General features: G+C 40.0%; 1 protein-coding gene across 1 annotated transcript in view; it reads right to left on the reverse strand.

Moving 5' to 3' along the window:
* itfg1 (integrin alpha FG-GAP repeat containing 1) overlaps nucleotides 1–19,836 on the reverse strand; it is a 171,151-nt gene that overhangs the window by 33,851 nt on the left and 117,464 nt on the right. Inside the window, exons 13-14 of the mRNA XM_061042495.1 lie at nucleotides 8,343–8,386; nucleotides 4,188–4,266 (exon numbers count right to left, since the gene is read on the reverse strand). Of these exons, the coding sequence (XP_060898478.1) occupies nucleotides 4,188–4,266; nucleotides 8,343–8,386 (123 nt within the window). The remainder of the gene's footprint in view (nucleotides 1–4,187; nucleotides 4,267–8,342; nucleotides 8,387–19,836) is intronic.

The following is a 19,836-nucleotide window of genomic DNA, read 5'->3' on the forward strand; positions in this document are numbered from 1 at the left end:
GTGCGCCACATCATTGCTCATCTCTGGCAGCCTTGCTGGCTGTTCCCCGAGCTACAAGCTACAGAATAAATACACTTTAAATCACCACAGACACACAAACACACACACACATACACAAGCAACCTGCTCCCCAGCAGCACTTTGCTGCAGTTAAATGAGGGGTCTGGGGAGTTTTGCCGCGAAGTCTTTGGCTACTCTCTCTCTCTCTCTCTCTCTCTCTCTCTCTCTCTCTCTCTCTCTCTCTCCGGCTGTCACCTCTCAAATGGAAAGAAACCATGAAGGTACGACAGGCAGACTGTATAACGGGATGTTAAATGTTCAATAATCGTGATTCTCCTCACTGAACAAACCAAACCAGGAACATAAAAATGCTGTCAGAGTATCTAGAAGATTTTCTTTTTTCAGAGAGAGCTGTACTGACTGAGTGCACAACATGTCAAGACAATATACTCAAGGGATTTAGATGGATCATCCAGGATCTAGGCCAAACTAGAATACCTTTATTAAAACCTTGTGAGAGTTCATCTCTTAGGTTTCTGGAAAGATGGGTGAACTGGTTCACCGCAGACAAATTTAACGGCTTTCAAGGTCTGTAACCCCATTGGTATGGTCCATTCTGCTGACTTTACTTCTATGAATGTTTGCGAGGGTTTTTATCTTAATTTATTTGTGTGTCAAAAAAAATCTGCGCTTATGTCGTTTCCAGAGTTACGCATCAACTTTCAATTAGAGTTACGCCTCTAAATTGAATTACTCAGCAAACCAGACGAGCTGCAGTTTACATCAATGAGTGTTACTATGGCTGAGTTAGGGGAAACATTTTTGTTAAGAAAATATTTGAAATTGTGAATTTCCCTAAAAACAAACAGAAAAACTGCCTCAGTATGCCAAGAAGTGGTTACACCACTAACCATCTTGTGGAGTGTCAAAAGTCCAGAGATTGACTCTGTGCTTCACAGACCATGTGATTGTCCATTACCCTTTCTCTCATCATCAGAACAATCAGGTACAAGAGGGAAAATTGTTGATGTCGATGGTCTCTCGAACAGTTAATGTCTTTTTCAAAATAACACTTGTAGAGAACCAGCAAAGGCAAATAATTAAAAGTCACATATTCTCCTCCTTTTCGACAAGTTTAAATAAGTCTCAGAGCTTTCCAAAACATGCCTGTGAAGTTTCTTGTTAAAATCCACTCTGATCCTGTATTTGATCTATAAACTCTCTATTTCAGCCCTGCTCAGAACAGACTGTTTCTGTGTCTGTACCTTTAAATATTTAAATGAGCTGTGTCTGACCACGCCCCCTCTCTGGAAGGGGATGTGGCTTGGGCTTTCTTGCACAATGCCCTATTGTTTACTGTGGAAAGGCAGACTCAGAGGGCAGAACAAACACCTAGCTGTGGAAGTGTCACCCCACTGGGGGAGGGGTTACTGCCCTTTGTGATGTCATAAAGGGAAAATCTCCAAACAGCCTGTTTGACCCCACATTTTCTGAAAAGTGGAGCAGGCAAAAGAAGGAGAGGATGGACTTTTCTCATCATTGGGGGGTTTGTGGACCAGAAACACATATTAGTGTTCGAAAAACCATGGTAAAGTGTATTTTGCATAATATGTGACCTTTAAGTCTAAGTATTATAATCAATATGAGGAGACAAAAAACAATCAGAACCTCTATAGTTTAAATAAATACCTTCATAAATAACATCCTAACACAACTGTTACAAGCCTTTTTTCCTTTTGGATTAAAAATGAAAAACTGTCTCACTTCAAAAGGATGTCAGATCTGCCTCCACATCCAGTGCCATTCTCTATCACTCCCCATCTTCTCTGCAGTGGGTGTGGGTGCAGGTGGTAATAGCCCCCTGCCTCCCTCTCTTCACTGTTTCTCTCAGTGTCCATTAAAGTGCATAATTCAAACCAGTGGAGAGTTTGCTGAGGGAATAGGACTGTCGTTTTGGTTATGCTTTGATATAACCACATACAGGATGGTTCTCGCTAATATTTAGTCGACTCTTCGGTTTGGAGGCAGTAACCCTTATCGAAAAGTCTGCAGCCAAACTAGGTTTAGTTTCATTGCAGTGTGTCGGGGCCAGGAGCTTAAATCTGTCTGATAGTGTTAAAATAATAAAGACGCTGGACTGTGATCTGTCTAATTGTTTTAAAATAAGTATATAGTCCAACTGTGCCAATATATAAATGAAACAATGACATTTGACAAAGTAACATTATGCTGCACACAGGAGCGCACACACACACACAGACTATATATATCCCTGACCCAGGGCTGTCAGTGCATCTTGTCCTCATACTGCTCTGTGTCCTTCCCACAGTGTAACATCAACTAGGTTAACCGCAGCTAATACGACACAGCACTGCTGTCCTCAACGTCTCATCTTTCTATGTATCTCATCCTGTGGACACCATGTGATGATACAAGTTCTACCAAACGGTAACAATAAACTCAAGGAGAAAAACTGACTTAAAAAAAGAACAGAAAAGTTTGAATTGAGAGGATTTTGGGTTGCTTCTTGTGTTCCTTAAAGAATGAGTGAACTGGTGTTGACAGGACTGGCTGACAGTTCAGAACAGGGGGAAGCCCTTTTAGAAAACATGTTGAGCTGTTTGAACATGGAATTTCAGAAAAACAATCCCAAGTCAAAGTATCTGCAGAGGTCTTAAAACAAAAAATATTGGACACTAAATGAAGCATTTTAATGTTTCTATGATGCTCTTTAGTGGCAAAGTCTGGTGAGCTGCCACTATCATCCATATCACTGACATCATGTTACCATTTCTTGTCCCCATTTTTAATCATCTTCGGAGGAAAACAGGAGTTCACTTCTATCGTTGTTTTAGTGCCCTTAGTTCCAGTGTTTGTCTTTTACAGGAGAAATCTACTTTCTGGCAGCTCAATCAATGCTCTGCAGTTAGGAGGTGGACAACTGCAGACTAAAATGTCTGATTCGGCTCTTCTGTAGTTATTAAAAGAAGAATATGCAACTTTTTGATCCAGTCGATGTCACCCTTGAGCACCAACTTGCGCTGCATTGTTGTGTTAGCATGCTAATGCTAACGATCTTTAGTTAGCTAGTAGCATGTAAATTTACACAAAATGACCGTGATCTAAAAACGCTTACGTGACAATTCAATTAAGCAGTGAGTACAGTATGTTATTCTTCTTTTCTCTAGTCCCTCAATTAAACAACTTTTATACGCAAGGTGATCTGTTATTTTCAGAGGATATACTTGATTTTTGCTACATTTATGTGTAAAATATTGCATATTCAGCCTTTAACATAAAGGAAAACTGTCCAAGGTACATAAGCATTATCAACTTTAATGTTGTTGCAGTTGCCTTATGGACACAGCCCGATCATGATCCTTTATGCACTTTGTCAGAAGTGCATGAACGATCACATACCACTGCAATAAGAGCACATCCATGTCCACAAGTCTTGTGTGACAAAACATAACACAGAAACTCCAGAGGCAGAACGGCCTCCAGCGTTTTAAACTATTTCACAGTCATTTTCTGAAAGAGCCCTGCAGAAACAAAGTGTATCCCATAGACACTGTTGTAACTCCAGGCTAAATGAAACTACCGAAAATAATGAATTCCTTAAAACTGAATCCAATAATGATAATTGTGTAATAAATGTAATAACGTTTAGATAAATTATAGCATTTTATGAAACAGTTAATTTAGAAATCTGCATTCAGTAAGTCCTATAATTACTTAAAATGTAGATTGGGTAATGTGAATTAAGCACTCGCTCTCCAGAGACATCATGGAGCGAGCATTATGGCCTTATCAAATCATTCTCACTTCAGTGTTTGGGAGGACCTTCTTTCTGCCTTTTCTTCATCTGCCCTCTCTGCTTCAGCTTTGGTCTGCTTTCTCATTTATATAAAGAAGGGAATGGAAGAAGAAATAAATAAAATCAATAGTTCTATCTTCCTTTCTCTAATTTTTATGAAATCCTCCAAAACAAACCCGGCCGTGTTCAGCCAGAGTAAGGACAGCTGTCATTGTTAGGGGGGGTTATGCTATTAATAAACCTGACGTGCATGTATAAAAGATCAGGCGGTGACATTTTAAGAAAAATATGTAGTTCCTCTCTGTCACTGAAGCGGGCAGTTCAGAGTAAGAAGAGACAGCTACCATGGAAAGAAATTAAAAGTACTTGCCTGAGGCGTTTTTCAGGTAGCCGTTGGAGTCCACTGTGGTGTACATGACATACGGGCCTGGCTGGTTTACACCAAAAGGCTGCAGAGACACAAATGCAAACACATTCAAAACAAAATGACACATTTTGACATGTTGCAAGTTTGTTCATCACATCAGCTGTCTGTCAGAGAGGGTGAAAGAGGACAGGGGGGAAACAAGCAAGGAAAGGGTGGGAGAGAAATACAGCACAGAGAGAGAGAGAGAGAGAGACAGGCATACTGTCACCACAGTGACCTTGAGCAGTTTTTTAGTTTATTTTTGCTAGGTGACACGACAGGCGTCTGACCTAGCTTGCTGGAATCTGACTGAGCATAAATGAGTTTGACGGTTGCGTGTTTGTGCCCCTGTGTGGGCGGATACAGAGGGGCTGTCTTATCTCTTCATTACCAAAGGATGACAACTAATGAAGAGATCTGTCGAGCCGTCCTTCGCGTCACATCAGCTAATCACAAGCGCGTACACACACACACACACACACACACACACACACACAGTGCAGGAGAGACTTGGCCCTCTTTGTGCTGTGACACTAAGCGGTCGGGTGAGAGAGGAATAGAAATGAGGTCAAAAAAAAGAAAGATAGAGAGAGAGAATGGGGGGGGGGTGAGAAAGCCAAAGAGCTGCAGATTAGTGGGCTCAAAGAAACACAGAGGAAGAGAGGTGTGACTAAGAAGAAGAGGAGTGGGAGAGTGAAATGAAAAGATAGAGAGAGTGATGGATGGCAGAGGAGAGGGGTAGAAACAGCCGCGAGCTCCACTCGTCTACTGCATTCATCATGCCTTTCAGTTAGACAACGAGCGGGTGGAGGAGCAGACAGACAGAAAGCAAAAACAACTCGTATACCAGCAGCCTCTTGTTGATGTCAAAGCTAATGTGTTTTGCAAAAGGGCTTTCCACTGGTGAAAGGTTGTATGATGAGTGATGCGTGGTCGCTGCGTTTCTGTCACATTTCTCTGTCCGCCCACATGTGATCATCAGACATGAGTTCTCTGAGAGAAATAAAAGGTGCTTATGGCTAACTGCTCCATCAATTGATGGCTACATTTAAATTGAAAAGTGGATAGTAGTTTAAAAGCTCAGACCGATAAAATGAAGCAGATTTCCTATCATGGGCGTAGAGTCTAAAAATAAATATAGCCACTGAGATGTCGCCCATTGATCTGTGACAACAGGGGACATCAATGTGTACACGACAAGGTACACATTGCTACACCACTATCCTGATGTGCGAGTCCCAGGTTTCCAGTCCTGAAAGCATTCCTGCTTTGCGGTGTATGTTACTTTTGATGGGACTATAATATTTAAAATGCACATGCTCTATTGAAGAAGACTTGAAACTAGCTATTAAGACCAAAAACTTGTTAGGAAAATGTTCAACAAGGTATAAAAAGTCTACTCAAAAATATGTGGAATTTACAATCCCTGTGTACGTCTGGTGTCCTTCTATTGGGAACGCAGGTTGGAGGCTATCAGACATTAACGTACCTCTGCTTTCTGTCTGAAGCAGCAATATTCTGTAATGTAGTTAGTTGCTATGACTATCAGAAAATGCAATTGAGCTGGAGTGTACAATGCTAAAACTATGAACTACTCAAAACTAAAAAGCAGACTGTTTAAGGGTGTGTCTATGCCAACATGATCCATGTTAGAAACAACTTGTAACCTACTAAATGATTTAAATTAGGCAAAGCAAGGACTAGACAAAACAAACAAACACACCAACCAACAAACAAACAAAAATAAAACCTCATAGTCATCTGCATAAAATTATTCACTCGAGCCTAAGCTAAACCATATCACCTGTTAACATGCAATGTTGTCCAATATGTTTAAAGGCAGGTTGCTTTGGGATTACTGTGTGACAATAGTCAAAATGTCTCCTCTGCATTTCTTGATTGTTGAGATGGAGGACAAATTATTTATTATCATAGCCAAGGGGTTACCGGTAGTTGATGCACCCCATGTCCTCCAAGTGGGCGGCCTGGCTGCTAGTTTGAGTCCAAATGTGCTTCTTTTTTTTGTATATATAAAAGTTCATCTTACCCCTGTTTATGTAAAATTTTGATCATCTGCACATTATGGTTTTGGAATCTTTGAAGTATATATTCATCTTATTTACTTAATTGAAAAAAGTGACGTACATAAAGCTAGTGGCTCAAATTCACTGTGAAAGACCGAACACAATCTTTGAAAAGCTTTAACATATCAAACTGATGAGTAAGGTCTTGTCCTGTCAAACAGATACACAGTGAAGCCTTGAAGAAAAAAAGTTTTTTTTTTATATTTTTGTGGTCAGCCCGAATGACTGGCGTCCCATAGCCCTCACTCCTTTAGTCCACAACGAACCCCTTTACTTGGGCTTAGAGACGTTAAGGGAGAGGTGGTTGTCCTGGCACCACTGTACCAGGGTGGTCACCACCTCTCTGTAGGCCTTCTCATAGCCAGTGCAAGTTGGTGCTGTGTCGTCTGCAAACTTCACCATAGTGTTTGAAGCCTGAGTTGCCACACGGACGTAGGTGTAGAGAGTATATTGGAGGGCGCTGAGAACACAGCCCTGGGGGGCTCCTGTGCTGAGGGTCAGAGGTGAAGATGTCAGTCGGAGGCAGTCTGCCAGGAAGTCCAGAAAATGGTCACACAGTGCTGTGGTCAGACCCAGATCCCTGAGCTTACTGTTGGGGGGGGGGACTAGTCTCTCAAAGCATTGCTAGTTATGGGAGGAGGGGAATCACTCACCCACAGCCACCATCAACGAGACAGCATTGATGATACTGAACAGTTTCTGGGGGTGAAAATCTACGAAATGGGCTAAAAAGCACAAAAAAGACTTCCCAGGTGCCTGAAGAAATTTAGCGTGATTCCACAAATCCTCAGGAACTTCTACCCGGGCACCTCCAGACAGGCTGCTTTACCGACTGGTTTTGTCTGCTGCACCAGATGGGACCGTAAGGCACTGGAGAGGTTGGTGTGAATGACCCTGCTCATCACTGGGGGTTAGCTGCCATGCCAGCAGGAGCTGAACCCCTAGCGATGCCTCAGGAAGTCCCTGAGGGTGATCAAGGACTCCTGACACCCAAACAGTCTGTTCCCTCTGCTGCCCCTCAGGTCGGAGGTACAGGACTCCAAAAGAACACACCAGCAGACTAAGGAACAGCTTCAACCACCAGGCATTCAGACTCTTAGATTAATACAAACTTCACAACAGAAGTGCAGTGTACCCCCTTAGTGCGATAAATGTATATTCCATAATTTACATATTCTCTCTTACATACGTATTGTTTTTGGTAACACTTTGTCAGCTTGTTAATGTGATTACCTAGTTAATATGTTATTTAATGATGTTATATATTTAATATTTACCCTTTTAAATGGAGCCTCTAAGCTAAGAATTTCAAACAAGTGTCCCTGTATAACCGGAGTGACACATCTTGAATCTTGAAAAAATTTAAATGAACAGAATTTTGAGTACAAACTGAGAATCTGCAGAGAAAACTGCAGTCGAAACGACCCTGACAATAACAAAAAAAACAAACTCAAACCGCTCCCTTGAGGACTTCAGTTTGAAATAGGAACACCTGGCATATGTTTTGCCCTTGAATACAAAAGGTCATGTACTGATATTTAATTGGAAAATGCCAAGCAACACAGCAGTATGACACAGGCAGCATAGGTGGTGGCTATTGACTTTTAAAGTCTGTTAATAATATTGTCTACCAGATGGTGAAAATCATATAAGCTTTTAATAAACTATGCATGAACATTTACTTTTTGAGCTTTTCATTTTGAAGTTGTTGTAAAGATTGGCAATTTGCATAAAATGAGGAGCTTATGCTGCCCTAGAGCTCTAAAACACATCACCCATTCAAATCCCCTTCCTTAATTTCCAGACTATAAACTTGATCCTCCACCACACACATGAAGTTTTACCAGCGCTGGATTTATTTCTGTCTTTTTCTATGAATCTGCAGAAAAAAATGCTGAGAGGAGAATCTGTGGGAAGATAAAGATGAACTGCTGGAGACAGTACACCTAGAGCTTGTGAGTTGTCAGAGAGGAGAGATACACAATTATTTTGTGTTGTCATTCATAAGGTGGATACAGAAAGACAGATTTATTACCTTGACATCTTCAGGACAGTCGTTGGAGCAGAGGCCACTGAGCACTGAGGAAAAAAAAAACAAGAGATGCAAGAGTTAGACATGCTGCTCAGCTGGTGTTACATGTCCAAAAGAATAACACAATCTGCTGTGGAACAAGTGTCATCTGTGACGGAGCTGTTCCTGCGCCCTGAGGCATCTGTATAAACATGTTTCAAACATCAAGTGTGTCAAACTCGCGCAGGGAAATAAACTTTTCTAAAACGATGACTCCGGCTGCACTCTGATTGACAGTCAAAACAACAAATATCTTTTTCTTATTAACTGTCCTATTCAAATTATGCTTTCTAGAATTTAATCATTTTCTGTCTGTGTGTGCAGGTGAATGTGGACCAGGCAGGGGAGGAGGGAGGGCTATGAATAAATTGCCAGCAATGAGAAACATAAAAAATAAATGTGCAAACTATTAGCTCTGCGTGTGCGTGTTGACGTGCATGTTAAGAGGGCATTTCACTTATTTGTGTATACAAGCGGAGCGAGGACGGAATCCGCTGAATTGCTTATCAGTCATTAGAGAAGGGACTTTATTAGCATACTAATAGGGTCCTGGGTCTAGCTTGCCTTGATTTACCTGATGGAGTCACGCTGAAGCCCAATACTCTGCTAATAAGGTCTACAACCCAGCGCTGTAACAAAACAGCAGCCGAACCCCAAAACACCTATTCAAAGTGAACACAGCAGTGCCCTCTGATCAGCTGTACACACAGTGGGTGGATAAAGCCTCGGGATTGGATTGTTCATTAACTCTCCACAAACATGTTCATCACAAACATCTACTGTTCACGTAACCTAAAAAAAAAAGTGAGGATTATATTATAAAGAATAATTACATGAAATGATAGCGCTTGGTAGGTGACTCTGAATTTGAAATCAACACAAGATACTTGTGCCCTAGTGATGCTTAAGTCACCCTAATATTCAAAAGAAACTGTGAAAGGTTCCATCTTACATGATCTCCATTCATCAACTAGAATACATTCTTGTTCGTCACTCCCTACTTCTATTCATTCCTCTATTCATCCTTCTTTATTAACACATCTGAGGCAGACCATTGAGCTTCAGTGAATGTTAACTATTCAGAAAGGAATAAATACAGTGGGTCTTAAGGACAACTTGCACCGACTGAAGCACATGTGTTGTGTAATGGAACAAATATGCCTCCGATTGTACAAATGTGTTGAGTCACAACATCTCTGATACAAGCTCGTGTTAACTCACAATCCAAGTCTTTCTGTGAGATGAATCTATAAACATTGCTTGTTTAGGAAGGCATTCACAAACAAAACTTTCTTTATGATACACAGTCGTTGAAGTTTTCTATGATCATCAAGGTTCAACATTAGCTTTCAAACGTCACATTGATCAAGACATTTGCAGACAAATGCTGTTGCTGGGCTTTCAACCCACTCCATGAGAAACAAGCACACCACTCCTGTTCTTTATGACCTCCATGGTTACCAGTTAGTTCTAGAATTGATTTTATTGCTTTTTTTTTTAAAGCCTTACATGGTCAGGCACCATCTATTATATCTGTTATGTTCCCATTTTTGCTCATCTGTCCTCGTCCTTGTTTAAGATCCTATGAAAGAAACCTTCTGAATCTCAACTTGTGTAGTAGATTACCATGATGTCATGATTGACAGCTCTAAATAAGAATTCAGCTCCTGTGTAGCTGTGTGAACAACATCAGCAGAGTACAGCAGAAACAGAAAATGTAACAAACAGCAACAAGAGTCATTGAATTTCCATAACCTTGAGTGTCTGCTTGAAACAGACAGAGGAATCTGTTCTGTTGTGAACACTACTGTGCAGATTAATGTTGCAAATTCACAATGAGTTAGCGTCCGTCACAGGATATATTGGCTTCATCCTGTTCAACAGGAGAAGGTTAAGGCATGTTGTCCATTTGTATATACAGTCTATGTTTGGGCCCCTAAACTTTGTGAATTTCCTGCCAACATAACAAATAAGCCAAGTTTGTGTCCACTTTTAAAACCTCACTGAACACTTTCTTTTATATGAGGACCTTGTCTTGACTGGTGTGCTACTTTTGGTTATTTTATCCATTCAGTCTTTCTGTATTTTATTTAATTGCTGTTATTTTAAAATGTATTATTTAAAGGCTAACTATGCTACTCTCATAGTGGATTTTCAGATGAAAACAATGCTCTCTTCAGAAACAGTTCCTTCATCCCTCAGCTCCAGCCTCCCCTCCTGTCTCCACACTCCCCCGACCCCTCGCATCCTGTTTCACTAGCGAAGTAACTGCAGCAGCTGGATGGTAAAGACATGCATCTCAAAGTAGTTAAATGTTTGTTTTTTGGACCAAGGATATTTTTTTCTTTGGTTTGGAGAGTCTGTTGGTTCTCCTTCAGGTTGTTCTCTTGCGACAGCATTCTTTTTTCTATAATTATTTTTGGACTTGTTAAGACTTTATTTGAGGGGTCAAAACAGTGGATAGTGACCTGCAAGAAAGGAGCCACAGGCCACTCTTGTTAGGAAGTAATTTCTTAACGATATTTTGACATAAAGTACATTTGATTATTGCTATGTCATTACTCAGTATTTTGCATATTATACCTTCAACTGTCTTTTTTTGCTTCCTTTATCCGATGTATTTTAATGTGTGGCACCTGGTACCTTTGGCTTTGTAAGGTGCACTATAAATAAAGTTATTCAATTTTTTTCCCCCAAAGATTTGGTGTTGTCTGCCTGTTTATTTCACAGTCAACAAGGTCAGTCCTGACCGAAAAGTTTCAACAGCTTTTTTCGAAATCTGATTGATCCCAAATGATGAATCTCACTGATCTCGGTGATTATGTGACTTTTCCATTTGCGCAAACATAATGTTTACATTTGTATTTTTAGATAACATATCTTATACTAAATGGATGCATTGCCAGTAAATGTCAACACCCATTCCTCACCATAGGATGAACCGAATGTCTTTGGTACTTATACTCTACATCATTCTTTAACACAAGTTCATTAATAACTCCAATACTTTGTTCATGACTGAATATCTGAAGATGAGTGACATTTCAACCCCAAAGTTGCTAATCAGCAAGTTTTTGCATTGCCAAAAAGTTGAACTAAGACGGTCAATGTTAGCATTGAGGCGCTGATTACAGAATGACTGCTAGCATTAGACTGTCCAAACAAATAGTGACTTATAATACCAATGTTGTATGTTAATGCAGTAATGATCGAGGGCCGAGGACTGCATTGCACCACTTCCCTGTACTCTGATCCCTTGATGAGGTAACCCTTCTGCCATCATTTATGTGAATAAACAAGAGGACTTTTTTTAAAGCTTTGATTTACAGAGAAATAGCGTACGTGTAGCAAAGGCAAATTTGCTCCTTTGAAGTTCACAAGCTTATTAAGTAAATGCCTGAGGGGGAATTCAGTTGGAGCTCCCATCAAAGACAAACACGTGTGCCTTGACTCTAACTGACCACACCGCATATCAGCCACTGAATAACCTTGTTTAACAGGATTCAGTCAGAAAATGGATCTTAATCAAAGGGGAAAAATAAGTAATCTCTAACCAAGGCCCAATTATTGTTGTCATTCAAGATTGCTTTTTTGAGAATGTTTTTTAGAAACCACTTGGCTGTTGCAACATGAACACTTCAAAATTGATTTTAGGCTATCAAAGAAAAGGTTGTCAGTAACCACAACATCATTTGACCACATTGCAAAAATCTTAATAACCTTTTTATATGCTTATGTTATTGGTAAAGTATGAACGATAGAGATGTAGAACCTCTGAGTTGTCAGCAGCCCATGGCTTTATTTTGGTGCCCTAAATTGAGTAATATTGTATACAGGAAAAAAACAACAAATAAGTGACTTGGCTCTGAAGAGATCAAGGTGCTAGTGGAGGTCTGACCCTGCGCACCAAAGTGTTCAAAGCCCTGCCTGTAATTATACCTCTCGTCAAGTCTGTGCAAACACCACATCAACACATCACAAGCTTTGGACCACAGTCATCTATGAAGGACACCGATGATCAATAAATCATAGAGATCAAAATATTCACTGCTCGTTTGAATTTCATGCAGTCCGGGGTCAGGCTACAGGCACTGTCACTGACACTGTAAATCAATAATGTAAAGGGATTAGACTGTCACTGATGAAAAATCCCATTTGGGATTATCGGGGAAGAGAACATAGAACATTAGACAGATTATAGATGGAAAAGCTACAACACACTCAGTTTACAGCATGGTTTAGTGTACTGCATTCCTTACAGTTCACTTTGCTTAATACTTTAATACTCTACACACTGGAGAATATATGCTTTCACTTCAGCAACCAGTTAAGAGAGTGTTCATGATGCACTTCACAAAGTGCATCTCAATTTAATAAAGCCAGCCTGTTCTATGGTTATCACTATATCAGATTTGTAAACCTCTATATGATTCTTGATATTGAATATGACTGATGCTATTTAAAGGGTTTATGCTTTTCGATACTATTGATCATTAAAATAACTGAAATTGTGTCATTTATTGTGCCATTGAAAAGTATTGAATTATCGAAGCATTTTGACAATCTTAGCCAGTTCTCACTAAAATCTTTCCCAGTATAGAGGTTTTGTCAGTCATGGGTATTTTACCAGTAAATATTCCAAGCCGCCCTATATTAAAATCTCGGGAAGAAGTCAGGTAGAACTGATGTGTGAACGCAGTAGGACATTTTAATGACATTTCAATGGAAGCGAGCAGGCAGGGGTGATGATGTACTCACACGACCGGTGAACAACAGTCAGATCGCCTTGCACATAGTGAAGTATCTTCTAATTCTTTTTTGCTTGCAAGTATGTGCTTTACCAATTGTTTGCTGAAAATGTTCAATAATATGTGCCAACTGTTATCAAACCAAAAACTGTCATCATAGCATTGGACTCTGTTGCCTTGTCCGCCATTTCTGCATGTCCTTTTTATTTATTTGTTTTAAAAGGGACAGTGTACATTAATAAACATTCAGACGGATGTAAATGTTAGCCGAAAGGCTTATTGTCATCAGCAGTCATTTTGCCAGATGTTTTTTGGCATCTCAGACTTATATAACCCAATAACATACGTTCATTAGTATAGAAAAAACCGAAAAAAAAAATACAGATATATACAATACAATTTGGGTAACGAGAACAAATAATAACCAACATAGGACATGACACAGTTAAAGTTATGAAGGGTAGGTAGCAAAGATTAAGATTACATGCTGAACATGATAGGGCCCAGTACAGAGCCCTGCGGGACACCAGTTGAAAGGTATAAGGAGTCTGATTTATAATTATAATTTTTTACAAGCTGTGAGCGGGTTGAGAGGTATGATTTGATATGGTTGATAGACTATGGAAAAATTGTGTCAAATGCATTGCCCAAGTCTAGGAACACAGCCCCTTTTATGTAATGCCCTGCCTTTTGAGTTGGCCTCCACCCCCCTCTGACAGAGAAAGTCTCCCGTTGTGAGGTGGTGCATATGTGGTCACCTTACTCAGGAAAACTTCAGTGGCAACCTGTCCTGAAATTCCAGAAATTTTCAGGAAGTCATGTGTGAAAAAGAGTTAAGAGTATCTGTGGAGACAAGGCTGTCACTGCACTGATGGAAGGTAGCAGTCTTAAGTCTAGCCTTTTTGCAGTGAGGCTGCTCTGTTCTTCAATCTTTGGTTGACATGTTACAAGTGCATAACAGCTCCTCCGTGGCCTAAACAAGATCCCTGGAATAGCTGTCACACATCCTGTGGGGAGCACATTTTGTCTCTTGCCGATACAACATCTCTCTCTCTCTCTCTGCAGCCCACACAGCCTCACAGACAGCCTATTTTCTGGAGTAACATTAAGACTGATGGAAGCTCTTTCACAGGACTAACCTACTCAAGTGGAGGATGAACTGGTCTTTGTGGTTCTCTGTGTGGGTCTGTGTGTGTATTTGTATGTGTGTTTTTCATCATTGAAACAGTAAGCAAGCCAGTGAAGAGTGTTTCATGAACACTATGTTCCACTGTGCCTGCTCCATTTTGCGACTTAGCTCAGTGTGGCTTTAAAGTGTGGCTTTAAAGTGTGACTGAAAAATTGCAAGTTGCCATAAAACAAAACAGTATATAACAAAGAATTAGTGCTGTCAATCGTAATTAATCACACATTAGTGATGAGTAGGATTACATTACAGAAAGATGTAATGCATCTGTTCATCATATACTTGCTCCCCCTTGGTAACATTATCCGCCAGCATGGTCTCCATTTCCACTGTTATGCCGATGACATCCAGCTCTACATCTCCACCAATTCAATCACCACTGAAACCCGCTCTACCCTTCACAATAGACAACTCCACTCTCTCCCCCTACCCTCATATCCGCAATCTTGGAGTCATCTTTGACAGCCAGCTCTCCTTTGACCACCACGTCACCCAGCTCACAAAAACCGCCTTCTTTCACCTCAAAAATATAGCCCGCCTCCGTCCACTACTCTCATTTTCTGCTGCTGAAACACTAATCCATGCATTCATCACATCCAGACTCGACTATTGCAACAGCATCCTTTACGGCACATCATCCGAAGTCCTTAATAAACTTCAATACATCCAAAACTCTGCTGCACGCCTCCTCACCCACACCCGAATATGCAAACACATCACCCCTGTCCTGCATAATCTCCACTGGCTCCCTGTCCCTTACCGTATCCAATTCAAAATCCTTCTCCTCACACATAAAGCCCTTAACCACCAGGCCCCCTCCTACCTCACGGCTCTCCTTCACCCTCACACTCCTGCACGCAGCCTCACTTCCTCAAAAGCCAACCTCCTATCTCCCCCTCTTAGAACCAAGCACCGAACCTGGGGTGACAGAGCCTTCTCCATAGCTGCCCCCTCCCTCTGGAACTCACTCCCTACACACATTCAACACTGCACCGACCCTCCTACTTTCAAATAACTTATCAAAACTCACCTCTTCAAACAAGCTTTTAATGTATGATTGTGATGTATTTTCTGTTTTCTGTACTTTACCTTTATTGTTGTTATCTTTATGATTTGTGTGTAATGCTGCGATGTCTGTTAGTCTGTCCTTACTGTGCTGTTCTTTATGTTTTAACTATTGTAAAGTGTCTTTGAGTTTTTAAAAGCGCTTATAAATAAAATGTATTATTATTATTTATTCTAACCCTCTACTTGGTTTTATCTAGCTTCAACGTTTTCATTTTAACCTGTTCTTCACCTTATTAAGGTGTATTATGCTTGCCTCCCCCCATTTTCTGTTTGTTTCTCGCCCTCTCCATTACTGTTTTGTTAGTAATAGTCTCAAAAGTTTAGTTTTTTCCAGCATGTAGGTGGGCGTTGCAGAAAATGAATGTCAAAAAGGTAACGAAAAGATTGTAAAGAATGTGTTTCCGAATGGCATCCAACATTTTTTCTACAAGCTTTTGAAACAGCGACAGGAGTAGATATATATTAAACAGGAGAGATTGCACATCAGTAGATGAGCCTATAGAAAGTTAGGAGGTAGCCCAGCTCAGGGTGTTGATCTGTAAAAAATAATAAAACTCAAAAGGCTGAGGCATTTTTGTCATGTGTTTTCATTAAGTGTATGAAGCTGCTGTGGACAGTTGTAGATCAACGAGGTATGACATCAGAGTTCACAGAAGGGCTGTGTATTGGTAAGAATCTGCCTTGAGGATATGTTTAACAATACGGTAGTCATGAGTCTACAGTCTGAAGAAATTTTGAGATTTATAGAAAGGTAAAAAAACATTGGATTTGCAATTTTTTAATTAATCAATATTTTCTGACAACCTCATAAACATAATTCTACGATACCACAAGTAAAGTCAAGGCAGTTTTTCTATGTCTCTGTGGTCTCATTAATGAACATGTACATGCATTATGTAACCTAACAAAACCAGGACCGAAACTGGCGTATACCACTTCTCCTGTAAAGGATATTTTTGGAACACGCCATTTATTTATTTTTTTGGCGTACATACACTTTTAGTACTGATTCTACGCACTGATTTATAAATGACACCCTGTTTAGTGTTTGCTTTGAGTTCCGAGATTAGGTTTTGAGTTTTTTGCAGTTCATGGGAGATTTACCAAAACATTGCACATAGCCAACCATTTTTCAATAAAAAAATCAATAAAAATCAATAAACTAATGACCAAGATGTATCTGTGAAAGCTCTGCATCTTGTTCCATGGCAGTGAAACACAAGACGTTTCACAAAGTGGTGGATCCTCTTTCCCCCAAACCAGTGAACACATCTTATTCAATGAAACACAGGCTACTGTTTGGATTTGTTTCTGTTTTAATTATAAATAAAAGTCAGGTTCTGTGAATCCAACATGTCCGCCCCTTTTGACAGACGCTAGTCTACAGTTTAATCAGAAAAGTGGCTAAAAAAAGGCATCACACGTATAATACAATCATATTATTGAGGGGGGTCCTCAATGCTCTTAATCCTGCTGCCAGTTTGTGGGCTGGGAAGCTGAAATCAGGTCATCTCTCACCATTGCGCTTTAGTGTTATTACTGCTTCTAGATGCCAGGTGTGTGTATTAAAGTTTTATACATTTGGGGACATGACTGCCCTATAAAAGTAAGTCTTCAAACTCATCTATGCATGTGTGTACAAAACTTGTTATGAAAGAATCTCTCTTAATGAGTGCTAAATCCAAATGTCTCCCTGTTCAGCACTTTCCAGCTGTTTTTAATACAAACATACTGTCATTTTGGAGTTTAAAATTGAATCCTAAATGTTTCATTGAAAGATACAAATCTGTGTATAACACTGATTTGAAGTTTGTTTTCTTATGCTTGCTGGAAACATTGGACCAAGAAAATGTTTGTAGTTTTGTAGTTTGGAACAGATGAGATCATTTCTAACCATCCAGAAAAGACAAAGAAATTCTCACTGTGCAGAGAGGTTATTCCATGGGGAATCATTTTTTTTGTAACTAACTCAAAACAAACAATTCTGCAAACCGTCTGTCTCCCAAAAAAATAATTGTTTCTGTTTGTGTACGAGAAGGAGCTTACTTATGTTCATGCATGCAATAAAAGATTAAAAAGTCTTTTGACACCGAACATGCCTTGTTGCTAGAAAACAAGACAGATATTTGTTCATCAGATCTCTACACGGTTTAAAAAACTGTTTGGAGGGATGCAGAGGGATGGTCTAAATGTTTTTGGAGCCTCACCTGTAATTGTGCCTTCATTGGAGTTCAAAAGAAACTTTGATGCCATGGTAACCACATGTAAACATTACAACACAGTCCTGAGCTGTTTGGTCAGCTAACGTCACAAACACACGTACATGTAAGAGCCAAATGTGATGAGCAGACCTATACAGGGAACCACGACAAGCTCCATCAGTGCTAATGGCTACAAGTGTAAATCAAACAGACACACAACTTACACACAAACACAATGACACACAACACAACGATGTGACATCTGAGCAGCATTCATTCTTATAGATGCTTATCTCTTCTCATTGTTCTCATGCTGCTTCTGCTGACTGCAGGACTGTTCACCGACATGCATAGACACATAATGCACACACAAGCCAACAGACACACATAATGATGCTGAGAGAGTGAGGTTAAAGTTGGTCTTACAAATCAGCATCTCCAGAAATAAACAAATTTTTACAGGAATGATAAAAACAGAATTGTTGTAGCTTCGTCTAGCTTTCAGGTTAATAATAGATTAGACTTTGTAAAATCAAATTAAAGAACTGTCACTTCAAAATATTTAAACAAGGGATGTGTACGGTTAGATGACTAAAGGATTAAACGTTGTCACCCATACTAGTCGGCACCTGACTTACTAATTGGTTAAATAAATTATTAATATTGTTTTTAATGTAGGCCCACAATCCTTGTTGAATGTTGCGTCTAAGCTGTAATGCAGCCACCGGCCTCTAGATGGGGCTGTAGCTCTGGTTTGTTGGCCTGCTATCCTGGCTCTACTACTTGGTAATGCTAGCACTGCTAACATTAGCCACATTCATCAAACAAATTGGACTGAAAAATTCTGATTGTTTTCTTCTCTTTAGTCCAGCTGGAATTTAAATATCTCTTTGATTAACAGGTGTATTATTTGCTCATGTTTACTGTAAGGCTTTATTTTAAGTGCTGAGAAGATAGCGACTATTATAGTCGCTATCTTGTCTGGTAAAGAGTGAGCAAGACATGAAGCTGCACTGCCGTGGAGATTCAGATCCCTGAGGGAGTCCTCTCTGCTCAGTGTTCGCTCAGGGTAACATCATTATCACATTATTGTATGCTCACTGTCTCTGAACAGCTGCAAAAGGCTTCGGTAAGGTTTCACTTTCAGATGAACCAGGCCACTGTGTTAATTAACTATATTATTTTAAAGTTACAGGGAAACAGGTTGACTGTCTACAGAACATGCTCTTGTCATCCAAAGTGGTTTTGGTTGGCAACACATTACAGTAAAATGACAGCAACAAATCAGTTATGACAATCATTTACACTCTAAGCAATTGAACAAGAAGAAAATAAAAACAAGACTAAAAACCAAGATGCTGCTAAAATGAAAAGGCAGGCAGTTCCACCTTTTACATTTACATTATACATTTCTTAAAGTGCCTTTTCAAAAGCTTTATCCAAAAAGCATGGAGTGGGTTGACACTGACAAGAGCAAATTCAAAGTTTCTGTACTTCTTTCTGACAATGCTTCTCTTCCTCTCTTCAGGTTGTGAATACCATGCGTCTAGGTTTAATTGCATTTAGAACAAGCTGCAGCTGACAAAGGTCTTCCTGTACTATATATCAAATGCATTCTAAAGACGTGAAATAAGACGGGGCAGAGGATGTGTAAAGCAGTAAGTGTCATCAGCATAGAAATTAAAGGCAAACAGTGTCCTACCCACTGCTGCATGTAAGATGGCTGTGAAGGCTTCCAGTTATATACCACTGAAAATGATTGACGCAGGGCAAGGTAACATCATTTTTGGATTCCATTTTTTTTTTTAACTCAGCCACATATTGATTTATTTAGTTTTTGTGTTTTGTGGTTTGCTTATGGTCACATTTGCAGGCAGAGCCATTATGCCTTCACTGTCAACATATGCTGCTGCAGGAGGCTTTTCTGACTAAAATGGAAGCTGACGCTCACACTCAGCCTCCTTTGTGCTCTGAAGAAGTATTCACACCAATCTGAATATACAGCCTCTGGTAAAATCATCGTCTGGACAACAAAGCCACAATAAAAGCCTCGATCTAAATCTCCTCATCGTCATTTGAATGAAACCAAATAAATGTGAATTAAAAAGCTGTGACTGGCAGAATGAGAGAGGCGAGGAGGAAGCAGGAGGACAGGAAATGAGACCTGTGCTGAAGAGAAACAAAAAGAGGAGTGATGGCAGGGTGAGGGCAGGAGCAGAGGTGAGATCAAGGTAAAAACACAAGCTGGAGACAGT

Source organism: Labrus mixtus, chromosome 1 (genome assembly GCF_963584025.1).
Source record: "Labrus mixtus chromosome 1, fLabMix1.1, whole genome shotgun sequence".
NCBI lineage: Eukaryota > Metazoa > Chordata > Actinopteri > Labriformes > Labridae > Labrus > Labrus mixtus.